Here is a 16,764-nt window from a genome sequence, read left to right as displayed (position 1 = left end):
CCAGATGCACTATAAAGGAGGCCGTGCCACTTCTTCCAAGAAGCCAGAGTCGGGAGGTCGAGGACAACACTTGCATGGATAGGAGTGGAGGTGCAGGGAAGAGAGAAAAAGCAAAGAGAAGGGTCTGAGCAGGATTGTGGAAAATTGTGGGCAACAAAAGGGATTAATGTGTGTGTTTCTTTTGGACTTGTGTCTCCATGCCCGTCTATTCAGGTTTGGGGAGTGGTACAGCCCTGATTATGTTCAGTTTTCTTCTGAAGGTAGTAAATATCCAACTTCTCACATCTGTTATTAAAATGTACAAGTGAAGCTCTACATCTGACACCCCATTCTTGTCCACCACTCTAATATCTAACAGATTGCTAAAATCAAAAGATCTATATACATTATGCACATTTCACAGCATGAAGATGTCTCAACATAAAATATAAGGATGAGCATGGCAACTGTTGCATGTATGTATGCATGTGTGTTTTGGCATCATGCAAAAACGTCCGATGTAATATGGTGCCTTGAAGTTGGGCTACTGAATTTCATTGACAAGACAAGAGCCAGAGGTTGCAATTGGGACAAATTGGTTAGCATAAATGCCTTTGAAAGTTGATAATGGCTCAGATTCCACCTATGGCATTTAATGCATTTATTAAGGAGTTCCTTTACTATTTCCTTTGAGTTTTCATACTACCCCGGGAAGGGCCATACTGACTCCCAAGTTAATTATTGCAGTTTGGGATTATAGGTATAATCTCTCACCACAACCAGCACAACACCATTTCTGTTACATTTTGATAACTGAAATGCAGACACAGGAAAACATAAAATAAAAACTAATGATCTGATGGTGTTGAGATTTACACGCAGAAAAAACAGATTCAGCCCTCTGTATACAATGTGGACAAAAATTAGAAAAAAAATCTTACTGGCCAGTTTCATAAAACAGTTAAATAGTACTCTTTTTCCCCTTTTAAAAGACTTTGCTAAATAGAGGCATGACAACATAATGGATAGTGCTACTGATTCACAGATTCAGCATATTTGGCTCAAAGTACAAATCCAGACACTGTCCGAATGGGTCTTTCACATCTTTGTCTTCTTGGGGTTCTCTCCCACTTGGATAGGTTAAATGGGAATTTCAAACTGGCCAGAGTAGGCCACACAATGGATTGGTACCCTGCCCATGGCTGTTTCTAGACTTGAACCATGTGCTGATGGGACAGACATTGGGCCCCCTATGACCTTTAGCTAGATTAAGCATATTTGGAAATGCATGGGTATATATTATATTAGCAGGGACTATTACTGTATATAGTAATACCCATTAACTTTTAGGGTAGATGTCGACTTTTGTTGACAGGAGGGGTTGAGGGCGACAAAATTCACTGTTGTGTCACCGGCATTCCCCTCTCTGCTTGGAGGAATGTTGGACTCAATAACTCTGCATCTAATCCTTACGTGTGTTACAAAATATAAACAAAGGCAAGAGGACATCGACATCTCGCGGGAGAGTGAAGCGAGTGCAGAAAAGAAAATACTCAGCAGACGATGTTTTGCGCAGTATCGCGGAGTCGGACTGATTTTTCAGAGTCAGATTTTGTTGACAGTGATCAGATTGAGCAAGAGTGTGAGGAACTGGCATCAGCTGATCAGACACCAGCCGATGCTGCCCCAGCTGAGGCAAGGTTTGTGTAGGAGGAATACCCAGACATTGATCCGTGGGAGCCAAACCGGCTACCAGACTTCACAAGACCGCATGGCTTGCTGTTGGACACGACAGATTACCAGCCGCTGGACTAGTTCAGGCTCTTCTGTCCTGATGCTGCTTTTCAGCTACTGTCAGACGAGAAACAGGTACGCAGAGAAATATTTGAATCGTGGGCTGCGCTTGCAAGCGCATTCTCGTTTTTTCAAACAAACGAAAGGCAAGATAAAGGGCTTTGTGGCATTACAAATACAGATGGGACTAGACTGGCGATACTGTATAACTTCAGGGAGCACTGGACCAAATGTGCTTTGTCCTCTGGTGGCTTTGGACAGGTTATGCCGTGTGATAGGTACGTGCTGCTGCAAAGTTTTATTCACTTCTGTGATAATCAGAAGCAAATCCCAAGGGATGAGCCAGGCTATAACCCCATGTATAAAGTTCAGCCCCTGCTTGACATTGTGGAACCAACATATAAACAATTTTATCAGCCTGGCCATGATTTGTCTATGCATGAATCTATGATAAAAATACAAGGGACACCAATATAGGTCAGAGAAGCCCGCAAAAGTATGGCATAAAGGATTTTGTACTGGCAGAAGCAAACGCTGGTTTCTGCCTGAAAGTAACCACATATACACGAAAGTATTTCTTTCAAAGAAAGAACTGTCCCTTGACAAGTCAGGTTGTGCTGGAGCTGCTTCAGGGCTAAGAACATTTGGGTCATGTTGTTTACATGGACAATTTTTATACATCACCAGAATTGTTCATGGAGCTACAGAGCAGGGGAATTGGAGCTTGTGGCACAGTGAGGGTGAACAGGAGACACATGCCTTCACAGTTGAAGCCAGACAGGCTGAAGATGAAAAAAAGAGGTGACAATCCAGTTTTCATGCGGGCGGAAAACTTGGTGGCAGTGGAATGGCACGATGTCAAACAGGTGACTTCTCTCTATAGTACACACTAACAATACATGTGAGAAAGTGCAGCAACAGACAATTGAAAAGGAGGCACCAGTGCAACACATTGTAAGCAGTGCAATGTATGCAACTGGCTGCTTTGAACGATCTACTTTGCAGGACTTTGCTGTGTAACATGTATGTGATATGCATGTGAAATCATAGGATGCAGGCTCATACAACATGCAAGACAGTAACACTTATCAAATGAACAGAAAATATTTACTTTTGACAAGTTAAACCATTGCGGTGTGTTTTTTTAAAAAAAAGTTTTTGGAAAAATATTCAGCCCTGGGAGAAAAACAAAAAAATTAGCCCTAAAAAGAGTAAAAAAAAAAAAAAAAAAAAAGTGTAATAAAATCAAAATAGATGCCACTGCTAAGTTTAGTAATTGCATGGCGTTGAACCATAATACTCTGTCATTACAAACTTTTATACCAGTGGACCCAATAAAAACACTTTGTACTATATAGTGAAATTCAACTGAACTGAAAATGAGTAAACTCCTCCTGCAGGAAAGTTTTCTCTGCAAACTGAATGGCTCAAAAAACATTTTCCCCTTTTTTGCTTCTTTACTTTTCAGTGTATCATATATACTGACTGGCATATCCATTCATCACAGAAACTACATTTTACAAATATTTAAAACTAGACAAAATTCCAATTGTAAAAAAAAAAAAAAAAAAAAAAAAAAATAGTTTTAAAGTGTTCAATGCACAGAATAAAATTTGTACCTCAAAATATTAATTCTCACAATAAAAAGGTCAAATGGACAAAAACTGACCAAAGTATTAAATACCTTTAATTAAAATATGTTGTTACGTGACAAACATTGGAATTTTTAGACTCCAAAATTCACTCTAAAATCAACTAGATGAACAACAAAATACATAAGCCACATCAATTGCCTAGTCAACTTCAACCTTTTACTCCAAGAAATTATGCATCCTGTTAATGAGCATAATATACAGAAAAACTGAGTGGTGGAGGGCACTAACGAATTGTATTCAGATGTGGAAAGTAAAATTCACTGCATTTTTTTTTTTTTTTTTTTTTTTTAATATCTGGGTAAATCAGCGAGTTGACGAATATTTTATAAAAATTTCAGGTATGTTACTTGTTTCTTTTATTTAAACTGAATAAAAAGGTGGCCAGATTACCATACTGAACTAGTTTTTTTTCTCCTAATAATCACCACTAGCATGACTTCTAGACTTCTACTCAACACTAGTTAAACCTTATTATATTGATAGCAAGACCAAACACAATCAACACTCTTCAGATTTTTTAATTCTATTTCGCATTCAGCCTCTTATGTGATATTAAACGTAATTTAGCCAGGTGTCAGACTTCTGAATTTTATTTAACGGAGTTGGATCCTGTATGCCAGATCAGAAGTGGTGACTCAAGGTGCTTTTTCATATGAAACACTAATTACACTAACCCAGTCTCCAAGTCAGTCAGTCCTCTCCAAACAATTTAGATGCCAATCATTTCAGATGCAGTTTGATCAGGAGATTACAACAGCCAAAAACTTCAGTCAAACAATGTTTTGATAATGAAGAGCCTTGACAAATTCCACTACTGTTCACTTGCTGGCAATGTTTTACTAATACTTTTAGCTCTAGCACGAAAAAAACTGCACCACCTATAGTTGACACTTTTTTTTTTTTTTTTTTTTTTTTTTTTTTAACAAAACAATTGCTAGGAGCATAGTTCTCCCTATGAAACATGACCATGTGTTGCCTCTATAAGAAACTGTTGCATCTTATGTGATTTAAAAAAACCTGTTTACAGAGGCTGCTAAAATAAAGACAGTCTCCCCAAAATGCAACGGAGAATTATTCTTCTGCGAGACTAATATTTTTATAACCTTATTTTTCTGTCTAAAACCCCTGTCCCCATTAAAGCATCCTCAATGACAAGTGTCACATTGGAAATAGCATTACAAAGTGCACAGATAGTGAATCATGTTTGCTAAAGCCTCTGGAGAAAAGCATGAACAAAGTATTAAATGACATGGCTTTAAACAGTATGTGTTCTGTATGTTGAATGCTTACATAGGATTAAACCACATTTATTCTGGTATTTGACTTGCTGGGAACCATATACTGTTCTCACCTTGGGATCATAATCAGGATCATTTTCTTCATCTGCTTCCTCCTCTCCCTCCTATAAGAAAAATATGAATTATTTCCATCACTTCTTTGCTCTCTATATTTATAAAAGTGCATTTGTTTTTTGTTTAAGCACCACCACTGATAGTAACAAAAAGGCATCCAAGACCAAAACACAAGTGTACATACGCATAGTCTACCTAGGCACTATATCATACATACATCATTGTCCCCTCAAAAATAAAACTAATAAAAAAAAAAAAAAATTACACAAATTAGGCTAAACAAAGCCTCTCTAAATCCGTTAAAACTAGACTAAAAGCTCTTTTTTTTTTTCCAGATGTGCTTCACACTTAAGAAAATACAACATAGCATTAAGGGTTATTCATCTAATACAGTTTAGTATAACTAGAAAAGGTTTTCCTAATTTGGTATGGTAATTTACGCAGTATTCAATAATAAGGGGGAGTTGCCACGCTCAACTTTTAATTTTGTGTGTGTGTTTTGCATGTTAAATACAAACTACCAACAAATTTCAAGTAATGAAGAAAGGTAATGAGTGTTACGGAGCTGCATATCTTGCAAATTTTACCACTGCATTGATACATACCTCATCATCTGCTTCTTCCCCTTCTTCATCATACTGTAGGAGACAATTAAAAAATGCCACATTACCTATATACGCATTAAAACCGTGGACTATGCAAATATTTCAATCAAATTTACAAAATTCTTCGTTATTCAAAATAGTGAAAAAAAAAGTTCACTCACATCATCATCATCATCTTCTATGGCTTCTCCTGTAAAATACAATACTGCATGTGGCACAATGCGTTCACGGAGGAAATGGCCTATTTCAAAGTCTGCTGCCAAAAGTTCCTCAGAATCTTCATCCTGCAATCAGTGTAAAAACATTCCACTTAAATATTTATATATATGCAAGAAAAAACAGCAAATCTTTAACAATGCAGCAATTAAAATTGCCATGACAGGGCAGGAAATTACCAAACTCTAAACAAGTTAAAGCCACCCATAAGAAACAAGTAGTAGTTGCTCAAAATCAAAGAAAAGGGGCAGTGCCGATGAAACTGAGCTACCCATGTAAAACTTAAAAGGTTAAACTACAATGGAATATATGCATGCTAACAATATGAAGTAAAAATGCCACTTACCAGAACACCACTTTCAGGAACTGAAATGACAAAAAAAAAAAAAAAATTTTTTTTAAATATTTAGTACTTACTTTAGACTTTCAATATAAACAGTCCTAGTGTTTTTCTACAGCACTGTTGTGATTAAAAATGAGTAAAGTTAAACTTTCAGATATTTTTTAATAAAAAGTCACAGAAATTTTTCTACTTAATTTATTAAGCAACAGACCACTTTTCAGATAAAAATGTGACTCTCTTTAAGGTATACGGCCCAGTACATAATTAAGGATATACAAGTACCAATACTCAATGACATAATGAATGGGTTTATCCAAACTGATTAACTAAAACAAACGGGGATAGAAGGAAAAAACTGGGCAAAAGCCGACTATAAAGTTGAGAGTATGGCAGATAGGATAGGTCGACCTTGAAAACGCCAATTATGCCACTGCAGTAAGACTTCTTATACGTGTAAGGTTTTCCAACAAGAAATTACGAAGCAGACCAGGGTTTTATCTGAAACTACAAGTAAACAGGAAAGGCCAAGGACTAGAAATGCATGAAGCTAAACACAGCTAACAGATTCATCAAACCAACATCACCCTGAAATAAACAGAGCATTGCTATCAGTTCTAAACTTACAAAAACAACTAGAATCCAAAACTACCTCGAGAATCTGGAGAGGAAAAAAAGTCTTGTCAGAAGTGGTCTTTATGGAAAAGGTGATTAAACAAACAAAAAAAAAAAAAAGCTATTCTTACAAAGAGAAAACAAAGCTAAGAGATTCACCTAAGCATAAAAATGCAAGGACTACGATGCTGAACAAGTACAGTTGTGCTTTAAAGTTTGCAAACCCTTTAGAATTTTATATTTCTGCATAAATAGGACCTAAAACATCATCAGATTTTCACTCAAGTCCTAAAAGTAGATAAAGAGAAACCAGTTAAACAAATGACAAAATTATTACACTTGGTCATTTATTTATTAAGGAAAATGATCAAATATTACTTATTTGTGAGTGGCAAAAGTATGTGAACCTCTAGGATTAGCAGTTAGTTTGAAGGTGAAATTAGAGTCAGGTGTTTTCAGTCAATGGGATGACAATCAGGTGTGAGTGGGCACCCTGTGTTAATTTAAAGAACAGGGATCTATCAAAGTCTGCTCTTCACAACACGTTTGTGGAAGTGTATCATGGCACGAACACAGGAGATTTCTGAGGACCTCAGAAAAAGAGTTGATGCTCATCAAGCTGGAAAAGGTTACAAAACCATCTCTAAAGAGTTTGGACTCCAGCAATCCACTGTCAGACAGATTGTGTACATATGGAGGAAATACAAGACCATTGTTACCCTCCCCAGGAGTGGTCGACCAACAAAGATCACTCCAAGAGCAAGGTGTGTAATAGTCTGCGAGGTCACAAAGGAACGCAGGGTAACTTCTAAGCAACTGAAGGCCTCTCTCACATTGGCCAATGTTCATGTTCATGAGTCCACCATCAGGAGAACACTGAACAACAATTGTGTGCATGTCAGGGTTGCAAGGCGAAAGCCACTGCACTCCAAAAAAAAAAAAAAAAAAAATACATTGCTGCACGTCTGCAGTTTGCTAAAGTTCACGTGGACAAACCAGAAGGCTATTGGAAGACTGTTTTGTGGACAGATGAGACCAAAATAGAACTTTTGGTTTAAATGAAAAGCGTTATGTTTGGAGAAAGGAAAACACTGCATTGCAGCATAAGAACCTTATCCCATCTGTGAAACATGGTGGTGGTGGTGGTATGATGGTTAGGGCCTGTTTTGCTGCATCTGGGTCAGAACAGCTTGCGTTCATTGATGGAACAATGAATTCTGAATTATATCAGAATTCTAAAGGAAAAATGTCAGGACATCTGTCCATGAACTGAATCTCAAGAGAAGGTGGGTCATGCAGCAAGACAATGACCCTAAGCACACAAGTCGTTCTACCAAAGAATGGTTAAAGAAGAATAAAGTTAATGTTTTGGACTGGCCAAGTCAAAGTCCTGACCTTAATTAAATCGAAATGTTGTGGAAGGACCTGAAGCGAGCAGTTAATGTGAGGAAACCCATCAACATCCCAGAGTTGAAGCTGTTCTGTACGGAGGAATGGGCTAAAATTCCACCAAACTGGTGTGCAGGACTGATCAACAGTTATCGGAAACATTTAGTTGCAGTTATTGCTGCAAAGGGGAGGTCACACAAGATACTGAAAGGTTCATATACTTTTGCCACTCTCAAATATGTAATATTTGATCATTTTCCTTAATAAATAAATGACCAAGTATAATATTTTTGTCTCATTTGTTTAACTGGTTTCTCTATCTACTTTTAGGACTTGAGCGAAAATCTTTTTTATTCAATCCTGTCTCGGAGGTCTACAGACAATTCCTTTGACTTCATGCTCGGTTTGTGCTCTGACATGAACTGTCAACTGTGGGATCTTATATAGACAGTTGTGTGCCTTTCCAAATCATGTCCAACCAACTGAATTTACCACAGGTGGACTCCAATTAAGCTGCAGAAACATCAAGGATGATCAGGGGAAACAGGATGCACCTGAGCTCAATTTTGAGCTTCATGGCAAAGGCGGTGAATATTTATGTACATGTGCTTTCTTGATTTTTTTATTTTTAATAAATTTCCAAAAAACCTCAAGTAAACTTTTTTCACGTTGTCATTATGGGGTGTTGTGTGTAGAATTCTGAGGGAAAAAATGAATTTAATCCATTTTGGAATAAGGCTGTAACATAAAATGTGGAAAAAGTGATGCGCTGTGAATACTTTTCGGATGCACTGTAAGTGTGCTGGACTGACAAGTCAAAATTTAGACCTCATACATGAGGCATTTTTTCACTGACAGCTGAAGAGTGCTGCATGAATGAGTGCCTGGAGCCAACAATGAAGTACGACAGAGGTTTCCCTCAGGTCTGAAATTGCATTTTTGCAAAAGGAGCTAGTGCTCTGGTCTGAATGAATTGAATCCTCAAAGACGGGGAGTACAAGCCGATTCTCATCCAACATGCAATGCTGTAATTAGGGAGGCTTCTGATCAATCCCAATTAATTACATTTTGAAGTAGGACTATGATAACAAACATACAGTCAATATCATGGACATATCTAAGAAAAAAAAATGATATGCAATAAACTGTACAGCCACCACAGTGTCCTAACCTAATCAAGGCTCTCTGGGATTGCCTGAAGTTGCTGATTCAAATGAGACTGCCAAATTTTGTAGAAGGCATGTGGCAAGTTCTCCAAGATGCATGGAACTATCTACCAGCTGATTTTCATTAAAAAACACGAATACAAGTGCACCCAAGGGAACTGATGCGGATTTAAAAGGCAAAAGGTAGGTCACAAAAATATTGATTTAACATGTACTGCTTTTGTATGGTAAACTACCATTTAGAAAAGTAATTTTTAAAAGCAGCTTTGCAGAATTTTTACACATGCCTAAGGCTTTTGCACAGTACTGTGTATACACACACACACATACCATAGACAGTGGGTATAGAAAACATTCACCCCTTAGAAATATTCCGTTTTTTTTGCTTTACAGCCTTAAACACACACAAACCAATATTTTTTCCAGCTTTACTTACTCAATGCAATCTATAACATCCGAGTGAAAGATATTGCTACACTTAAGAATTTAAAAAAATAAAAAACAAGAAATACTGAGATTAATAAAAGGATCACCCCCTCCTAAACAATAATTGTAAACTCAATCAGGTGCAAGTAAGCACCATTTCCATTGCGGACCATGGCTACTGGCACCTGTGATCAACTGTAAACCAGTGTGATTAGTGAAGCATAAAAACAGCTGTACATGGAGCATTCCCTTGCTTGGTAGTACAACTGACAGCAAACAATGACTATAGGTGGCAAGCCACTTTCAAAAGATCTCAGGGACAGAGTTGTGGAAAGACATAAGGCAGGAGATGGATACAAAAAAAATCTCAAAGGCTTTATCAATCCCAAGGAGCACAGTAAAGTCCATAATAAAGAAGTGGCAAGTGTTTGGTACTACTAGGACTCTCCCTGGAACCGGCCGTCCCTCTGAACTGGATGGAAGAGGGAGGAGGAAACTGGTATGAGAGGCTACCAAGAGGCCAATGGCCACTTTGAAGGAGTTACAGGATTCTATGGCAGATAATTCAATGTCATTGTGTGCATGTGACAACAATTTCACAAGCACTCCACAATTGTGGCTTGTTCGGGAGGGTCACAAGGAAAAAGCCACCTCAAGAAAGGCCACATTAAGGCTCATTTGAGCTTTGCCAGAATGCACCTTGAAGATTCTGATGCCAAGTGGAAAAAGGTCTTAGGGTCAGAGGAGACCAAAATTGAACTATTTGGCCTCAATAGCAAACAGTACACCTGGCGAAAATGCAATATAGCTCACCATCCACAACACACCATAACTACAGTAAAGCATGGAGGTGGCAGCATCCTGTTGCGAGGGGTTTTTCTCTGCAGCATGGCCTGGGGCTCTCGTTAGGGTAGATGGAAAAATGGATGGAGCAAAATACCGTCAACTTCTTGAGGAAAACCTGATACCCTCTGCCAGAAAGTTGAAGATGGGCAGAATGTTCAACACGACAACATCCTGAAGCACACAGCAAAATTGACCACACAGGGGCTGAAGGAGAAAAAAGTGAATGTCCTCGTGTGGCCCAGTCAGAGCCCTGACCTAAATCCCATTGAAAATCTGTGGAAAGATTTGAAGACAGCAGTCCACCAACACTCACTATTCAATTTGACCTAACTTGAACAGTTTTGTTAAGAGTGGGCAAATATTGCTCAATCTAGATATGCAAAGCTGACAGAAGTATCCCAACAGACTCAAGGCTGTCATTAAAGCAAATGGTGGTTCAACAAAATATTGACATTTGGGGGGGATTGGTCCTTTATTAATCTCAGTATATCTTATTTTTGATTTTTTATAATTTTTCTCAACTGTAGCTGTGATATCTTTCACTTGGATGTTATAGGTTGCATTGAGTAAGTAAAGCTGGGAAGAAATATTTTGTGTGTGTTTTCATTTTTTTTTGCTTTACAGCCTTAAAAGGGAGTATCTGTAAGGGGGTGATTCTTTTGTACAATTGTACAATCAGTCTCTCGCTCCCTCTACAAACACAAAGCCTAGTACAAAAGCAGCAGCAGCCACCAGCTCTCAAATTTTTCCACTTGCAGTAGATTCAACAAAAACAGGGGATTTGGTGGAGAGGGGTGAAACTTTAAAAATACTAGTGTAAAATCAAATATATTTTAGTTATTTAAAGGTATAAAACTAATACAAAGATGTTGGCTCCCTATCCATTCTAAAAGTGTAAACAATGAGTATATACATCCTCACTGTACTTCAGTAGAGTGATGTTACTGATACAATTTCATTTAGTAATGACCTTAACCCATGACAAATTTTTCTACTGTCTACACATTCAAAATATTGCAAGGACAAAGTTATTTCCATTTTAACATGATCAATACATGTACCACTATGACCAAATAGGTTTCATCATTAAAGAATTTAAAGAATACATGCCTTCGGGCGGAGAAAAGAAGTTGAAGAATGAATCGTTGGGGACTGTTTTAGTAACTGTTCTGACTGTACCACGTCCTTTATGTTTTTGCTTCTTCTTTATTGTTTTTAATGTAACATTTTTTCCCTTTTTCCAGTCAATTTGACACCTGAAAAAACGTAAAACAAATGTTGATTTAAAACTCATGTACAGGCCCACATGAGCATCTATAAATCTGTAACTGGTAATGGTTACTGAAGTTCCACATAGAAGTAAACTTCTACAGTTTATGTGAAGATTTAATGTGTTAGTGCATAGTGGGGAGATAATACAGTAAATAACTACTAAAGAGGCTGACTAGTATGTACAATGCTGTCAACTCCCAAAAGCAAAGACAAAATTAAACATAAAAATTACCCTGTGCACCCCATAATTTCTGGTCCGTCAAAGGAGAAAGGATCGGATTCATCTGGCTCTGACCTCATCTTATAAGTTTTTGTTAAAACTTCATTAGTGAAATACTCATTTGAGCCAAAATAAAACTCTAATGTGAAACTCTGGAAAGAAAAAAAAATTACTTATTTACACATGATTGAAATTAATTTCTATAAATATTCCATACTAAGTGCCATCTGTCATATTGAAAGTTCATTGTTATTTAGAGAAGGACTGATTAAAGACTTACAAAAAAATTACAAACTCAAGTATTTTAATTTTTCCACCCTTACATTGCCATCCTGGCAATATGGCCACTTGCTAAAAAAAATCCCTCCACAGAATACAGCTTTCAGATTCAGCCTCAAAAATCGCCTGTTTAAATTATTATTTACATTTAGATTACATGTAGACTTGGAAAATAATGCATCAGGACTTTTCAAAAGAAATATACATTGGTTAATGATTTTAAAAGCATTAGGGTTAGGCTTAAGGTTATAATCCTAACCCTAAGCATCTGATTATCTCTTTAAAATTAGCTAATTTAAAAAAAAAAATACTTACCATTGCCTGACCTGGATCTGAAAATTTAACCTTTATGTCTTTTAAGTGCTTTAAAATTGGTTCATCATGATCCTAAATAATAAAGAAAGGGTTACTGTTTGAAACAAAAGTGAGCCTGAAAAGAAAAGAAAAGAAAAAAAAAAAAAAAAAAGAGGCATATGCAAACAAACATTGAGCAAGATGGCAATTGCACATCAAGAATGCCAAAAAGTCTACAAATAATGAATACTAAGTTTTTAGGTTTTGAACTTGCAAACCTAGGATTTATTCTATTCTCTGCATCAAGAATAGTGTTATTAAAAATTATACACTGCTTTTATTTCCTGTTATGGAGTTTAATGGATTCCACACCACTCAAACAAACAATCCAAACTAAAAACCCTGGCAATGAGAATCTGATCACGAAAACCAATAATCAGCCCAAACAGTAAGAAAATACTTATTTGTAGAAACAGCAGCGGTCTCATTTAAGCCAACATTGCCTGGGTTAAAAAGCTTTAAAGAAATAAAGGATGGACAAAAGTACTTCAAAAAAGTCATACTATTTACACATTTTCAATGCAAACGCAAGGTGGTGAGACCATTCATAGATAGACAGATATAAAAAACTATCCTAAGTACAGTATAATAAATCTGTTCACAATTCTTCCAACACTTCCACTTTGTCATTTTGGGTTACAGAGTGCACACTGATGGGCAAAAATGGCAGATGTTTCCATTTAAAATGAAATCTGCAACACAGTGTGCCGTATGATGGCGGCGTATGAATATTTACTGAATCCAATGTAAGTTTGGCTCTTCACCACCACAGATGTGACTTACAAGTAATGCAAAATTAAAATTTTACATAGTATTTTACTAAAATCCTGGTAATAGTAATTTAATATTTGCTTCATTAAAATATCTAAATTAGAAGTTACCTACTTTAAAGCCATTCTTTAATCCTTTTAATTTAGGTTTTCTGACATGACAAATTCTTGCAAATATATGGAAAAAAAAATATCCCTCTGATATCGAAGTATGTATACCACTACTCACCTGTAACATATCACTAAGCAAGTCTACATTTTTAAACACAGTGAGCCAGAACTCTGGAATTCCTTTAGGGTCTTCCTTCTCATCATCTTTTTTCTCGTCTTCAATTTTTGCCTTTTCTTTCATTTCCTCCTACAAAGATGCATTTAAAAAAAAAAAAAATTGTTCTGACTAGAGAATGCACACTATGAATTATGTAAATGGAAATACAGGTCAGCAGTACCTGAAAACAGGTAGTTACCACTTAACAATAACTTAGTAACTGCATGTAGTATAGTTTCCAAGCACAAGGAAATTACAAGTTCAGGTTAAAATGCTCAACAGGTTTAAGCAGAATCCAGCATTATATTGTAACAGCTGTCACAAATCTGTATCAGGCAAAAGGACAAAAGACCACATAATTTTGAACCTTGCACATCTTTTTTTCTGTTCATGTTCTATTTGTAAGTCAAACAGATAAAATGGAAGCTGTGGTGGAACTGTATCAGATAGGATTTCAGGATAAGCGCTATTAGAGAAGCTCTAGTGAGAAACAGGAAAACAAAAAAAAATCTGGGAGGTGCAAATATCAAGAAAAAAAGAATAAACTAGAAAAATGTTTCCCCTCCCTATTGAACAATAAAAAAATTTTGTTCTGCTGGATAGCCGATATCACTGTCAGAGCTAAAAGTGACTTCAAAGGAGATTATTGTGCAAGTTGGTAGTTTGTACCCAGAGCTGCTTTTCTGAATAAGCAGATTCAATTATTGAACAGTTCAACATTTACAGCTATCCCCTCATGCAATCTGAGCCCTGCAGTAAACTGCCATGATCACTTTCCTTTTACAACAAACCAAAGATACCACAGATTTTTGTAATTATGTCCCCATTTCATTGATGAATTGAGATTAAAACGTCCAACATGTTATTTATTAAGTAAACCATATTGACTGGAATGAATCACTTAGTCACGTTATGCAGTGGATATTGGGCATTTACCACATTTAGATGTGAACCCTTCTGTCTCAATCATCAGCTATTCTTTCTATTAATGAAGAGAAAGCTTTTGACTATACGATCTGGAGTGGGTTTTTTTTTTCTTCCTTTAAACATTTTATTGAATTTATTAAAAGCAAGTATAGTAACATTTCATACAAGTAAGTCAAACTTGACAAAACAGAGTTCAAATCAACATGCATCCATTCACCCATAGTTTACGACATTCTACTTTAATTCTAAAACAAACTGAGAAAGTGGAAATGTCGACTTTAATTTCGACATAAGCGTCAAAATTAAAGTGGAAATGTCGAGAATAAAGTCGACATGTCGACTTTATTCTCAACAGTTTGTTTTTTCTTCTCTATGTCCGTATTTTTTTTTTTATCTTCACCGTGGCCCTAATACGCTTCCGTAGGGCCTATACCACAAATAGCATTATAAATGCAAGTTGCAGTTTTATTATTTATGTGCAGTATATAGCTTAGCTTGAAGCAAAGTCCATATTAATGCAGTCTAAACGATGGTTCAGTTGGTAAAGATGTCATCACCAAGTTGCACTTGATTTTTATTTGGTGAATACTGTGTAATGCACCTAGGCTTGAAGTAATAGTGCAACTATTTATTTTATTGTTATTTATTAGTTTAATGATGGTAAACTTGTTTAAAAAGTCACTTTAACGTGTCTGTGGACAGAAACTTAACATTAACAGTGTAGTTTACAAAAAATATTATTTATTCCTTCTCTAAGATATGTTCAGTGTAATACAACTTTTGACAAGCACCTTTGGATATTTTACCAAGTCTAAATGCCTCTTTGGATGGTAAAAAATATGTCAAAATTATAGTTTAAGTTGTTTGCAAAATTTGTTCAATAAAAAGGTTCTACATTTTGACTGCATCCGTCATGCAATGTGATTCCTTCTCTTCATTAGTGCCACCCCCTTGAAAACTATCACTTTATGGGGCCATGTAAAATTGTATTAATACTTGTGTGCACATTAAAATGTTTTTTTTGTACAATGCTCATGACAGTGGAATAGGTTATTCTTAGCCAGACTACTGCAGTAATTGCAGTGGAAAATGTGGTTAACATCCACTCATGCATGGGAAAAAAATACAGCTGAATACCATGAAACCGGTATAATTTTGAAAAATACCGTGATATGGAATTTTGGTCATACCGCCCAGCACTACAATTAATACTCTTAAATTTATCTTGTATACGAGGTCGACAGGCTTATTGTCCACTGGTAATTACTGTATAAATACTATGATATGTAAATCCAGCATGAGATGTAACCAAATTTAATGAACAAAGTTTAAAAACAGAGGGTTCATATATAATGGCATCTAAAAACCAATGCGATGTCTTATGAGGCTATTTACCGTTAGTTCTTCTTCTTCATCAGGCTTCCACTCACATTCTTCATCATTTGGCTCATATACAGCATTAATGATGTCGCTTCTCTAAACAACAAAAAAAGAAGTTAGTTATTTTGGATTTCCAATCCAATTTAAACTTTTAAACTGTCACCACACGGAGTACAATAAGACTTTTTGATAATGAAATTGCTTCAAACTTCTATTACACACAAATACACACACACATTCTACTCACCCTAAAGGGGCTTTAGTTATCACCTCTTTAGCATCAAACAAAAACTCAGACTTATGATATACCATGCTATAGAAAATGATCATTAATAAATCAATAAGATAAGGCAATGGCTGTACTTGTAATACAGTATATTGTATTGAGGATTACTTGTGTTTTGTTCTGTGTATTTTATTGACTCCGCGCCCCCCCCCTTTTTTTTTGGACACCCACTGCATGCCCAACCTATCTGGGAAGGGGTCTCTTTTTGAACTGCCTTTTCCATGGTTTTTTCCACTAAACAAGGGATTTTTTTGGGGGGAGTTTTTCCTTGTCGTCTTAGAGAGTCAAGGCTGGGGGGCTGTCAAAAGGCAGGGCCTGTCAAAGCCCATTGCGGGACTTGTGTGATTTTGGGTTATACAAAACTAAATTGTATTGTATTGTAAATGAAAAGACGAACTTTAACTTTAAATGATCAGTTTTGGCTTTGGCAATAGTCCATTACCTCCAACATCAACGATGACAATGTTTACGAGTGGCAACGATTAACATCTGTACACTTACCGGGTGCAGTCGTGAACTTGCTGCCCTCCTGAACAGTCTATGCGTTGACATCGCCTGCATACTGGAGATCATCAAATGGACAAAGGCCAAGGCTATGCTCAATTCGGCGGTGGATTAGAGGGTT

General features: G+C 36.5%; 1 protein-coding gene across 4 annotated transcripts in view; it reads right to left on the bottom strand.

The window, feature by feature from the left end:
* The window catches only part of nap1l1 (nucleosome assembly protein 1-like 1), a 119,617-nt gene that overhangs the window by 6,723 nt on the left and 96,130 nt on the right, over positions 1–16,764 (bottom strand). For all 4 annotated transcript variants that reach the window (XM_028818315.2, XM_028818297.2, XM_051919611.1 and 1 more), the window contains exons 6-14: positions 15,869–15,949; positions 13,508–13,636; positions 12,470–12,541; positions 11,888–12,027; positions 11,494–11,639; positions 5,948–5,967; positions 5,547–5,669; positions 5,386–5,418; positions 4,780–4,830 (exon numbers count right to left, since the gene is read on the bottom strand). In XM_028818315.2, the coding sequence (XP_028674148.1) occupies positions 4,780–4,830; positions 5,386–5,418; positions 5,547–5,669; positions 5,948–5,967; positions 11,494–11,639; positions 11,888–12,027; positions 12,470–12,541; positions 13,508–13,636; positions 15,869–15,949 (795 nt within the window). The remainder of the gene's footprint in view (positions 1–4,779; positions 4,831–5,385; positions 5,419–5,546; positions 5,670–5,947; positions 5,968–11,493; positions 11,640–11,887; positions 12,028–12,469; positions 12,542–13,507; positions 13,637–15,868; positions 15,950–16,764) is intronic.

Source organism: Erpetoichthys calabaricus, chromosome 1 (assembly GCF_900747795.2).
Source record: "Erpetoichthys calabaricus chromosome 1, fErpCal1.3, whole genome shotgun sequence".
Lineage (NCBI taxonomy): Eukaryota > Metazoa > Chordata > Cladistia > Polypteriformes > Polypteridae > Erpetoichthys > Erpetoichthys calabaricus.
Note: the sequence above shows the minus strand (reverse complement) of the source record. Positions and strands in the feature narration are given on the sequence as shown.